The sequence below is a fragment of the Gymnoscopelus microlampas genome (assembly GCF_963454915.1).
Source record: "Gymnoscopelus microlampas genome assembly, chromosome: 17".
Classification (NCBI taxonomy): Eukaryota; Metazoa; Chordata; class Actinopteri; order Myctophiformes; family Myctophidae; genus Gymnoscopelus; species Gymnoscopelus microlampas.
The window spans coordinates 11,734,488-11,747,672 of NC_139954.1; the positions used below are offsets into that span (position 1 = coordinate 11,734,488).

Consider the following 13,185-nt stretch of genomic DNA (forward strand, 5'->3'; position numbering starts at 1 on the left):
AATTGAACACAGATTTCAAGGAATGTGCCAACATCTTGGCAGTTAAATACCAGAGAGCCAAAATAAACCTCCCCACTCCCTTTTGAACCCGCCAGAGATTAAAGATGGCAGACGCGCCGAAGCCCTCCCAACACACTTACATGCCTGCCTAGAGACATCCTGACATTAATTTGCAAATGCGCTCAGAGAGATGTAGCTAACAACCAAACAGGTGCCTGCCTTCGTTTGGGCTTTTTATCAAGCGGCCAATAAGCCAAACGTCAAATTCTCCTGGAAAATATAGGTTACACAGGTGATATTTGAGCCCTGACCAACGGGATAGGAAATGAATCTTTCCTTGTACAGTATCTGTTAACCCGTTCAATCTCGGAACGCATCTGTCATTTTAAGATTTCTTTGGCTGTTCAAAAATAGCAGATCTACAAGCTCAAGTAGATCTGCTATTTTTTTGAAAAATCGTGAAAATGTGTGCACATCTTTGAATATACATTCTTTTTAAAAAGCAACCATTTGTAACTCAAATCTTTGCTTCTGGGGATTCTACAAATGTCTTCTAAATCCTCACAGTTTTTTGAAAAAGACTGGTTCTCAAACTTTTTCATGTCAAGGACCCCCAAAATGATATGTATTTGGCTGCGGACCCCCATCTCAAAATATGTTGTTCCAGGGACCCCCCCCCCCCCCCCCCAGAAGCAAAGATTTGAGTAAAAAAAAATCGCTTTAAAATATATATTATGTGGGGAACTGATCAAAGCCAAACACAAAATGCAGGGTACAAGTCCAATTAAGGGTATTTATTCAACACCTTTCGTATATGGGACCCGCAGGTCCTTGGTAATACTTTTCAAATAACTTCAAATAATAAAGATCAAACTCAAAGTTCGCCCCGCGTCGGGGTATTTTCATGCATCACAATGTCTCTGTTTGGAATCCATGCGCCTCAGCGTCATCGTCATTTATCCATGCATTGTGTCGGGTAATGTGGTTAACTCCCACAGGTTGCCTAGGAGTAAACAAAGAGTATCCTTTTAATACTACGATTCACAAGCATTCATCAATGTGCGGGAATAGTGGAGAATATTGCCTTACCGCCTGTAGCACCCGTCCAGTCACCAGGAGAGCCAATGCCAGACTGAGACAGAGTAGCCATACTTGTAGCCAGGTGCCACACCTAACCTGTCGCCGCAGCTGCGCTGAGTTGGGGCTGATTCATGATGGTGAGTGGCAGGTAACGCCCTTCTATGACGCTGCCCAGGCTGGTGCGCTGCCTGCGCGGTCTCACTCTGTCTCTGTCCCATGGCCTCTCCCTGGTGTGGTGCTTACCTGACAGGCGGTATTGTGGCGATACTCCACATATCCCCCCCCTAAGCCCGCCGCTTGGTCCGGGGGCTTCCAGCTCCTCTACTTCATACATTCGGGACAGTGCGTCTGCGTGTGGAATCTCCTTCCCGGGCCGGTGCTCCACCTTAAAACAGTAGTCCTGCAGCTCCAGGAACCACCGCGTCACTCTGGCGTTCCGGTCTTTATTGGTGGCCATCCATTTTAGGGGTGCATGATCTGTAATGAGGGTAAAGGTACGGCCCCACAGGTAATAGCGCAGGTGGTGAATTGCCCATTTCACCGCTAAACACTCTTTTTCTACTGTTGCGTAATTTTTCTCATGGTCTAGTAATTTTCTGCTCACGTAGGTAATTGGATGTTCCTCTCCATCAAATACCTGTGCGAGGACCGCCCCCAACCCGGTGCCCGACGCGTCTGTGTGGAGGACGAAGGGCCGGCTGAAGTCGGGGGCTTTCAATACTGGCTCCTCACAGAGCGCGCTCTTCAAGGTCTGGAACGCGGCCTCCGTCTCGGCCGTCCAGACAATGTGGTTGGGGCGTTTTTGACACGTCAGCTCATACAGTGGGGCTGCAATGGTAGAATAGTTTTTCACAAATTTTTGATAATAAGCCATAAGGCCAAGGAACGATTTTACTTGCTTTTTCGTGACAGGATGGGGCCATTCCCGAATCCGCTCCACTTTACGCGTCTGGGGCCGCACGCATCCTCGTCCGATCGTAAACCCCAAGTAGTCGGTCTCCGTCAGGCCGATGCGGCACTTTTTTGCATTCGCTGTCAGCCCGGCTCGTCTGAGCGCCCCAAGGATGGCGTGGAGGTGCTGCAGATGGAGGCTCCAGCTCGGGCTGTGGATCACGATGTCGTCTAGGTACGCGGCAGCGTAGTCTCGGTGGGGGCGAAGTACACGGTCCATCAGCCGTTGGAATGTGGCGGGCGCGCCATGGACTCCAAACGGCAGCACCGTGTATTGGAACAGCCCGTCGGGCGTGGAGAAGGCCGTCTTCGCCTTGGCCCGGTCCGTCAGCGGCACCTGCCAGTAGCCCTTGGTCAGGTCCAGCGTGCTGACGAACCGGGCAGGACCCAGGCGCTCGATCAGTTCATCCACTCGGGGCATCGGGTATGCGTCAAAGGCGGAGACGTCATTCAATTTTCGGAAATCGTTGCAGAAGCGCAGCGTCCCGTCTGGCTTCGGTACAATCACGATCGGGCTGGACCATGGACTGTGCGACTCCTCGATTACTCCTAACTCGATCATCTTGGCCACCTCTTCTTTGATGGCGATTCGTCTGGCTTCTGGGATGCGATATGGCCGTTGGCGCACTACCTTCCCCGGGTCCGTGCGGATGTCGTGCCGGATCAGCGTGGTTCGGCCGGGGAGTTCGGAGAATATGTCCCGGTTCCGCCCCAGCAGGTCCTTGATGTCCTGGGTCTGGGCTGGGACGAGGTCTTCTCCGATGGGCACCGGGGGCAGCGTCTGCGCGGGCACGGCGGTCATCAGCGCTGGCAGCGGTAGTCGGGGGGCTGAGATCCACTTTTTCATTATGTTCACATGGTAGATCTGATGGCCTTTCCGTCTGCCGGGCTGGCTCACCCGATAGTCCACGGGGCCCACCTTCTCCACGACCTCGTATGGTCCTTGCCATTTTGCGAGGAACTTGCATTCCGAGCTGGGGACCAACACCAGGACCTTCTCTCCCACCTGGAACTCGCGGAGCGTGGCGCCTCGGTTGTAGGTCCGGGCCTGGTCTCGCTGGGCTTTCTCCATATGTTCTCGTACCAGGGGCCAGATGGTCTTCGCCCGGGCCTGGAGACGCTCCACGTGTTCCACCACACTGCGGTGGGGAGAAGGCTGGCGCTCCCAGGTCTCTTTGGCGATGTCCAACCAACCACAGGGCCTCCGGCCATACACAAGCTCAAATGGCGAGAACCCCGTGGACGATTGCGGTACTTCCCTGATGGCAAAGAGCACATACGGAATCAACTGGTCCCAGTCTTTCCCGTCCACATCAGTTAGTTTCTTCAACATTTTTTTTAAAGTCTGGTTAAACCTCTCGACTAAACCATCCGTCTGTGGGTGGTAGACGGAGGTGCGAATGCGCTTCACTTTCAGCCATTTATACAATTGTGACATCACTCGGGACATGAAACAGGTGCCTTGATCCGTTAGTACTTCTTCAGCTATGCCCACCCGGCTAAACAGCATCAATAGTTCGTGGGCCACCGCTTTCGCCGAGGCCGCCCGCAGGGGAATGGCCTCGGGATATCGAGTGGCATAGTCTAGTATCACTAAGATATAGCGGTGACCGCGACTGGATTTTGGCAACGGACCCACAATGTCCATGGCAAGGCGTGAAAACGGCACTTCAATTATCGGCATTGGTACAAGAGGGTTATGAAACGTGGGCCGCGGAGCGGTCTTTTGACATTCAGAGCAGCCTTTGCAAAAGTCCTCTACTGCCCGTTTAACCCCGGGCCAGTAGAAGCGGGCCAATATGCGCTCGTATGTCTTTTGGCTTCCCAAGTGCGCTCCTAGTTGGTGCGTATGTCCTAAATATAACACCCGTGACACATATTCTTTTGGCACAAGTAGCTGCTCGACTAGGTCCCCCCCCTTGTCCAACACACCCCGATATAACAAGTCTTTTTTTACAAGGAAGTATGGGTGACTCAATGCACTCACCCCCTCACATTTCTTCCCGTCGATGGCGGCCACGTTCCGGCGCGCCATGTCCAGGTTCGGGTCGGTCCACTGCGCCGTGGCGAACCCCCCAGCCCGGGGTGGTTCGAGAGCTTCGGCGCCGGGGAATTCGGCGAAGGGGTCCGCAACATCAGCGGGGCCCGCGGCCCCCTGGCTTGACGTGGCCTGCATGTCCTCCGCCTCCCGTCTCTGGTCTTTTCCTCTCCTCTCCTTTTCTTTGTCTCTCTCGTCTCTCTCGTCTCTCTCGTCTCCCCCATCTCCTGCCGGGGAGCTGTCACTCAGGCCAGCTGGTGTGGTGGCGCGGAACGCAGGGCAGGCGTGGAGCGCGCCTGGAGGCGCCGGGCGCGGGACGCGTCGGCGACGGTGGCGGGCGGTGCCGCGCAGTAGGCCGGGGTCCCAGTACCGGGCGAACAGGACACAATCAGCGCCGATCAGCAACGGCACGGGCAGGTTGGGCACAACCCCGGCTGGTACCACGGCGTCTCCCCGGGGCGTCTGGACGCGGAGCTGGGTCACCGGATAGTGGCGCACATCGCCATGGACACAGGTTACAGGCACGGTGACGGCGCTGAGCTTCCCGGCCAGGTCCGCTCGTACGAGAGTCACCGCGCTGCCGGAATCCAGCAGGGCGTGCGTGTCGGTCCGTCCAATCTTCACGGGCAGGCGTGTCTGGCGGTGCGGGCTGGTGCCGGTGTGCAGGCAGGGCCGCGCGCTGTCGGAGCTGGCTGCGGTCCCCATGGATACGTCGCGCTCTCTCTCGGGGCACGACCAGGAAATATGGTCCGCCTGCCCGCAGACATAACAGCGGCGTTGATGTGGGCCTCGGGTGGGCCCTTCGGCAACGGCGGCCTCAGTCCGGGCGGCGGATGGGTTCGGTGGCGTCGACCTTCGACGATCGCGGCTGGGCTTCTCCTCCCCAGGGCTCTTGGCTGCTTCGGTGCGCGTGGTCCTCATCATGTCCATGCTCACTTGGTGGTTTTCTAAGAGGGCCACGAGTGCCTCCAGTGAGCTTGGACTCACTTGTGAGGCGTATCTCCGGGCGTCAGGCGGCAACGAACGTATACATCTGTCGATCACTAAGCGGTCGATGATAGGTGGATCTCCCCCGGTGGTAAGCCAGCTATGAGCGCTGCGCAGAAGAGCCGCTACCTGCGGGCGAGGTGGAAAGGCCGAGTTGTAGGCCCAGCTGTGGTAGCGCTGCGCTCGAGCTGGGAGGCTGTATCCCTGGGTGGCGAGGATGGCGTCCTTCAACTTCCTGTAATCTCTGGCGTCGGCGAGGGTTAAATCCCGGCACACCCGCTGGGCCTCGCCGGTGAGGAACGGGGCCAAGAGCGAGGCCCAGTCTCCGACTGGCCACCTCTCTCTGGCTGCGGTGCGCTCAAACACTTCCAGGTACGCTTCAATATCATCTTCTGGTGTCAATTTGGTGAGTACTTCTCTAGGTGCGCGTGTGCTAGCCACATCACGGCTAATCCTATCAATTAACTTTTGTACCGCTGTCTGCAAATCGGTTTGGCTCCTCAACAGGGCCGTCAGGGCGTTGGCATGCTCCATGGTTTTTGGGTTTGGCGTGGATCAGTGTACCCGTATTCTCCACCATATGTGGGGAACTGATCAAAGCCAAACACAAAATGCAGGGTACAAGCCCAATTAAGGGTATTTATTCAACACCTTTCGTATATGGGACCCGCAGGTCCTTGGTAATACTTTTCAAATAACTTCAAATAATAAAGATCAAACTCAAAGTTCGCCCCGCGTCGGGGTATTTTCATGCATCACAATGTCTCTGTTTGGAATCCATGCGCCTCAGCGTCATCGTCATTTATCCATGCATTGTGTCGGGTAATGTGGTTAACTCCCACAGGTTGCCTAGGAGTAAACAAAGAGTATCCTTTTAATACTACGATTCACAAGCATTCATCAATGTGCGGGAATAGTGGAGAATATTGCCTTACCGCCTGTAGCACCCGTCCAGTCACCAGGAGAGCCAATGCCAGACTGAGACAGAGTAGCCATACTTGTAGCCAGGTGCCACACCTAACCTGTCGCCGCAGCTGCGCTGAGTTGGGGCTGATTCATGATGGTGAGTGGCAGGTAACGCCCTTCTATGACGCTGCCCAGGCTGGTGCGCTGCCTGCGCGGTCTCACTCTGTCTCTGTCCCATGGCCTCTCCCTGGTGTGGTGCTTACCTGACAGGCGGTATTGTGGCGATACTCCACAATATTCAAAGATTTGCACACATTGTCACAATTTAAAAACAAATAACAGATCTACAAGCTCGTAGTGCGGCACTCGGTTCCGCGCTATGAGCTTGTAGATCTGCTATTTTTGAATAGCCAAAGTAATCTTAAAATGACACGGATGCTTTCCCGGTCTTAATGGGTTAATGTACTCTGCTAGCTACTTTGGCATGTGACCAACCAATCATTTGAAGGCGCGCCTGGGGACAGGTATCTTGTGAAGTTTGAAACCAGTTTCCCCAACAAAAAGTTTGCGTCTTGCCGCTTTGTGCGGCAAGTATTCCACGATGACTGCAGCTGTGCTGCCAGATCCGATCAATCGCATTTGATCGTGTGTGTCGACCAATTAGTATGCCAAGGTCCTTCAAATAAGCAGTTTGTCAACATTGTCAAACTCCCCCGCACAGTCACACTTGTCCTTGGCATATGGGCCAATCAGAGTTTGATGAAGCCTCCCTTGAACAGTGATCAGAGCGAGTGGCCCGTGGTTAAGTGTGTGTGTTAGTCGACGGTGCATGTTAATGTGATTTATTGTCTCGGGTGTGTGTGTGTGTGTGTGTGTCTGTGTGTGTGTGTGTGTGTGTGTGTGTGTGTGTGTGTGTGTGTGTGTGTGTGTGTAGGGCTGTCACAATTAGTTTTTTTTTTACTTGACGATTAATTGTCGCTCAAATAATTAAATTGTATTTCTGTCGTTGAACGTTGGAACATTATGAATAGAAATTACATTTCTGTTTGGCTTTTAGGCTTCTTAAACAAAAGGTGCACAAGGCAGACATGACAAATAACTTACATAATTTAGTAACTTTATATAAAAAAGAAAAAACATGAATTGTGGAGATAGCCTATCTACAAGCTACATTTTTTATGCTTGTAGATCTGATTTCCACTATTTTTTTAAAATATTTGAAAATATAATCATTTTTCAACATGGTAATGATTATGACGATTATGCAAAAAAAAATTGATTACCTCAAATAATTGCGATTAGACAGTTATGTAATAATTGTGACAGACACGTGTGTGTGTGTGTGTGCGCGTGTGTGTGTGTGTGTGTGTGTGTGTGTGTGTGTGGGCTTTGCGTCATGGAAAGCCACCAGGCCAAGAGCACAATGAAACTGAGCCCCGGGCCTTATTAACTTGGCCGGCTTGCTGCTCCAGGGGAGCGAGAGCTGCAGGAGACACGCAGCAGGAGAATCTGGACTCTCACACTCCCCTTGCGTGGCAGCCTGGATGGGCCAGATAAACACAGACAGAGCGGAAAGCAGGTAGACTGGCAGACAGACAGGCGGCAGTGGACAGGCGGTTTGGGTAGGCAAGACAGGCGTACAGAAAGATAGACGGTGGACTGGCTCACAGACGAGGGAACCATGGTATAAACCTGAAGCCTGAGTTATTCCTTTGGTTTCCCCACCAAAGATAGCTGATCTACGAGCTCACAACAAATCGCAGCACGACGTGTTTGCGAGCTTGTAGATCAGCTATTTTTGTTGCACGAACCAGAAACCAGGTACGCGGAGCAAGAAGGCAAATTAGTGGAAAACTGCCCAAAACTGTACTTTTCAGGTTTAAAATTCACGTCAAAAGTAGCAGATCTACAAGCTCGAAACGTGTCGCTTCGCGCCGCGTTTCGAGCTTGTAGATCTGCTACTTTTGATGCTTTTGTGTGACGCTGTAGTATGATCAAGAAGGGCGTTAATTTACCAAAAAACACAAAGTTTAAATAATATTTAAACTTTGTGTTTTTTGGTAAATACCTTAAACTGCACCTGAACATTTTTCAGGTGCAGTTTAAGGTGTTTACCAAAAAAACACAAATAAGATGTTTCTGCCCGACAGCAAAGATATGGAAGGCATGACCTCAGACAGACTGGCACACAGACAGACAAAAAGAAACGCCATAGACGGTGACAAAACAGACAGACGAAAGCAAACCTCACAGAAATGCAGAAAGTTGTTGTGATTCTTTAGACGCCTCTTGAATTGGGGCCTTGAGGTCCATTTGTGGCAGGATTTGAAATTGAGAGAAGTCAGCGGTGCTTTCAGTAAAAAAGCTGTCAGTCTCTTTTCGTCTCCCGGCCGTATCATCTTCACAGTTTGTCCCCGAGTGCCTCTTCCGCGTATCAGTCCCTGTGTCGACGCTCATCTCATGGTCTTTTTTTTATCGTCTCGCTCCTCTCTCCTCCTCTTCCTCCTCCCCTCTTCTCTCCTCAAACACATCCCTGGCCTAGCGTCCCTCCTAAAGCAGTGGTTCTCAAACGTTTTCATGTCAAGGACCCCCAAATTGATATGTATTTGGCTGCAGAACACCCATCTGAAAAGGTTTTGTGCCAGAAGATTTATTTAAAAACAAAATCGTGTGTGTGTGCGTGTGTAAAAACTGTTGTCAAATGTTCTGTGTCATCAACTACAATGACCTTTTCAACTTACGGATTGTGACTTTAAACTTGCAAGTAGTCAATTCCACATGAATTATGACCTTTTGAAAATAGTGTCCAGTATTTAAAGGAGTAGTTCCCCCCCAAAAATACCTATTTTCTATCAATTACACACCCCATGAAGCCTTGAATTCAAAGAGATTTCCCAGTCTTTGTCGCATTCCTAAGCCAATAATTTCATGACCCGATCACTCCTTTAACAAATTAGTGGTCTCATCCCACGATGAGTCAGCTTCCAACTCATTGGAACTTTCAACAGCGTGGATTCTGTGGAATGTAAACAGTGGCTCAGAAGGTAGGGCGGCCGGTTCGATTCCCTGGTTCCCCATTGGTTAGCGTGGAAGCGTCCTTGAGCAAGACACTGAACCAGCTCCCGATGAGCAGGTTGTTGCCAATGATGGTTGCCTCTATCGTCGGTGTGTGAAGGGTGAATGCATTGATGTAATTGTAAAGCGCTTTGGATAAGGGCGCTATATAAATGCACCATTTTACCATTTATTTTACCATTTGAAAAGCAATTTTCAGGTAAACGATCTCCGAGTTTTCTATGCCATCCACGGGCTGTCACGGTCCAGAGAACACGAGCACTAGACTAGTGTGTGACATCATTCTCTGTCAACGACTCTGCAACTCTCCTGGATGGAAATGGGAGAGCTACAGATGATTCTCTTCTGTACATTAAAGTTCACTTTATTAAGACAGGGATTTCTTTGGCTATACAAAAATAGCAGATATACAAGCTCATTGCGCGGCACTCTGTGCCGCGCAATGAGCTTGTATATCTGCTATTTTTTAAATCTAATTTAAAGCGAACAACATTTTTAACTCCGATCTGTGCTTCCGGGGGTCCCTGGAACAACATATGCTGAGATGGGGGTTGCCACTGGACCACCACTGATAAAGCTAGGATTTAGAAAAAAAAAATAGATTATGTATTTGGCCACGGACCCCCATCTGAAAATATTTTGTTCCAGGGACCCCCAGAAGCAAAGATTTGAGTCAAAAATGTTCCCTTAGGCCTTGACGGTTGGTGTAACCGTCTGGGCACCTAGGCTGGTAATCCAGCCTGACAGCAGGTATAAACCTGTCACGGGTTCGACTCCTGATCCAGACGACCTTTTCTGCTTGTCATCCCCCCATCTCTCCCCCCATTTCCTGTCAGCCTACTATAATCTATCAATAAAGGCAAAAAGGCCCCAAAAATATATTAAAAATATGGAGTAACGTTGCAGAGGGCCTGGAGGGAGCCATAATGAAGATTGTTGACAGTAATACAGTTGTTTACATGCTATGCCATGTGTCTGGATTCTTCATTCCTTTCACAAAATGTACTGTTGGACTGTAGCACTAAATAAATGAGCAGCATTGCCAAATATGTTGTCCCGACACAGTGTTTTCTCGTGGTTCGCTTGTGTTCTCCTCAACGGGCCTGATGTTTTCCTTCCAAAAATCCTTTCCAGTGCTGATAACATAGAAGAGAACGCAGATTGCATAGTTTTGGTCTTGGACCTAGCTTCCATGGAAGAAAAAAGCTTAAAAACAGAAGCTAACAAAACAGCTTGAGAGCTTGTAGATCTGCTATTTTTCAGTGCGAGAGACGATGCTCAACCGAGTATAAATGAGGCTTAAGTTGGACTAATGTCCTGTGTGTATTCTTTTTGTGTTCCAGATGATGAAGCATGCGTGGGACAGCTACAGGCAATACGGCTGGGGTCACAACGAACTCAAGCCCCTGGCAAAGAAAGGACATTCCACTAATATCTTCGGTAAGTCGTCAGCCCCTAGCACTGGCTACTACTGTACCTCTGTGCTATCACACATAGGTTTGCACCATTAGTTGTTCAGCACGTGGGTATCAGGCAATAATTTACTTAAAAAATGCAATATTGGTGAAATCAATATCGACAAAATGATTATTATTATTTGCCAATGATCTTATGATATTGTTTCTGTTGGGCAGAAACAATATCATAAAGCCACATGTCTGTTTCTCCATATTCTAACCTTTTGCGTTTTTTCGTAAATTAAAGCCCTACTTGATCATACTGCAGCGTCACACAAAAGCATCGCGGCACTTTTGAGCCTGTCGATGTGCTACTTTTGTATTTTTGAATTTGAATCCTGAAAAGTAACAGTTTTGGACATACTGTATGAGGTTTCCACCCGACAGAGACAGATTATTCATCTTTGAATGTGAAGGTGAGAAAAGCCTTTTTGTGATGATTGAAGGCTGCAGATTCAATCAGTGTTTTCTTGGGGAAACTTTCAAGACGGTCAATCTGTAGAACAAATCAAAGCAGGCATTGGAAAAACGTTAGGTAAAAATGAATGTTACATCTGTATTACATTTTAGTTGTTATACAGTTGTATACAGTATGTGCATCAGTAGGCCTAATAAATCAGTTAATAAGAATGCACTGTTTATTAGAGGTCTGCATCTGCACGCGGAATCACAGTTACTGTATAACATGGTGTAAGGATTCCATGCATTCCATATCACACGCATGCATAGCCAAATCCTAAGTATTTCATTAATTTTGAGTAAGGACCACCGCGGAGGAGACTCAGGGTTCAATTCCTCCATGGTGCAACCAGCTTGGCCACAGCTTGGTGTGTGCGGGTGGGAAGCAAAGCCTGGCGGGAAGGGCTATATCTCCGTCACTGCACTAGCGACTCATACAGTTTGGTCAGGCTGTCAGTTCTGCAGGGAGCTGAACTTGGGAGGTATAGAGTGTTCCTCCGCATGCGTTAACGTCCCTCCCGGTAAAACCTCCCGCTGTCGGGTGCAAAGATACCGGCTGGTGCCTCAGTGTGTATCGGAGGAGACATGTGGTTGTCTACTACACCCTTCCCCCCTCCAGACCAACGGTAGGGGTTGGCAGTGACGGGGACTATATCGTCTCTGTCAGGTGGAAACTGGAAAAAACGGAGATGCACGGAGGGAATTGACAATGACTAAACAACAGTTGATCTACAGTAAATGGAACCGTAAGGGTGCAATACAATATGTTTTACACACACACACACACACACACACACACACACACACACACACACACACACACACACACACACACACACACACACACACACACACACACACACACACACACTCCCACTCTCTCTCTCTATCTACTGCGTCAGCGTAAACAATTGTAATTACAATCAAAATTACAAAGTCACTCCACCCTGACAGGTACATTGCTTTCATTAGCATTAAGTGCTCACTCTAGCGCTACTGGAGACTTTAGAAAAAAACCTGACTTTTCTCGCAGGTTAACACATGTGTTATGACCAGGGGTGCACATAACTGGTGCGCAGGTGCGCATGCGCACCCAAAATAAAAAATGCGCACCACATCAGGCGACGCGAGGCGCTTTTGCGCACCAACAGCTGGGACAGGAATTTCCAAGCTTTTATTTTTTAGCAAAAATAAAAAATAAAAGCCTGGAGATCGAGGCTAGGAATTTACTTCCTGAAGCCACACTCACACAATCACTGTAAAGCACCCGTCGGCCCCATGTACAGCCATTAGGCACAGGGGTAGAGATATGCCTCGCGTCGCCTCGCATCGCCTCGCATTGCCTCGCTGCGTGCACGCAGCCAGCAGCGGCTGTTAGAGGCACTCCTCACCGATGATGAACGCACCGTAATGGTGCAAAATATGCCGTGAACGTCCCAATCTGGCGGATAAAATCAGCGCAGCAGCACAGGGCACCAACCTTGGGGGCTTTATGTAACAGCGTTAGAAAAAAACGGCGAAAATCGGCGGAATTTAGAAGCAGAGCGTCCTTTTCCCCCCCCCCCCCCCCCCCGTTGACAAAACTGTCCGGGCTGAACCCCCCCCCCCCCCCGTTGACAAAACGGGACGGGCGCCATGCGCACCAAGTCACATGTCCAGGTGCTCTTCTAAAAAGTTATGTGCACCCCTGGTTATGACACCCGAAACAAGGCCTCTGTGATGCCTGGTGAACGCTGTATACGAGGCTGTAGTCTTGTCAAAGTAAAAACCCACGGAGAGGGGCTTGTCTGAGGGGTTTTACAACGCAGAAGTTACAGCTCCTACTGTGATGCGGTTGGCAGACCAGTCCCGTCTCCAGTGACTGATCTGTATTTTGGGGGCGTTTTCGGTTTGTTTTTCTTCTGGTTGGTTTCGACTCTACACACAGCTGCAGTACCAGATAACTGGAATCATCACACATGTTGGCGCGCTGCGTGCTGTGCATGGATGGGTTTGATAGCGGTGTGTGTGTCTATCTGGCTGTCTATTTGTGTGCTTTTATTGGTTCTCTCTCTCATATCTTTGTTCGCAAGCACATTTTGCCGTGTGTGCGTGCACATAGCCGTTATGTGTCCATCTAAAAATGCTGTGTTTAGCAAATTGGCCAGACACTCCTCTCTGTGCTGTTTAGTGCACTGCAACAGAGGGTAGGCTTGTGTGTGTGTGTGTGTGTGTGTGTGTGTGTGTGTGTGT

General features: G+C 49.9%; 1 protein-coding gene across 4 annotated transcripts in view; it reads left to right on the forward strand.

Moving 5' to 3' along the window:
* man1a2 (mannosidase, alpha, class 1A, member 2) overlaps window positions 1-13,185 on the forward strand; it is a 188,926-nt gene that overhangs the window by 69,683 nt on the left and 106,058 nt on the right. For all 4 annotated transcript variants that reach the window (XM_084084766.1, XM_084084763.1, XM_084084765.1 and 1 more), the window contains exon 5: window positions 10,381-10,477. In XM_084084766.1, the coding sequence (XP_083940892.1) occupies window positions 10,381-10,477 (97 nt within the window). The remainder of the gene's footprint in view (window positions 1-10,380; window positions 10,478-13,185) is intronic.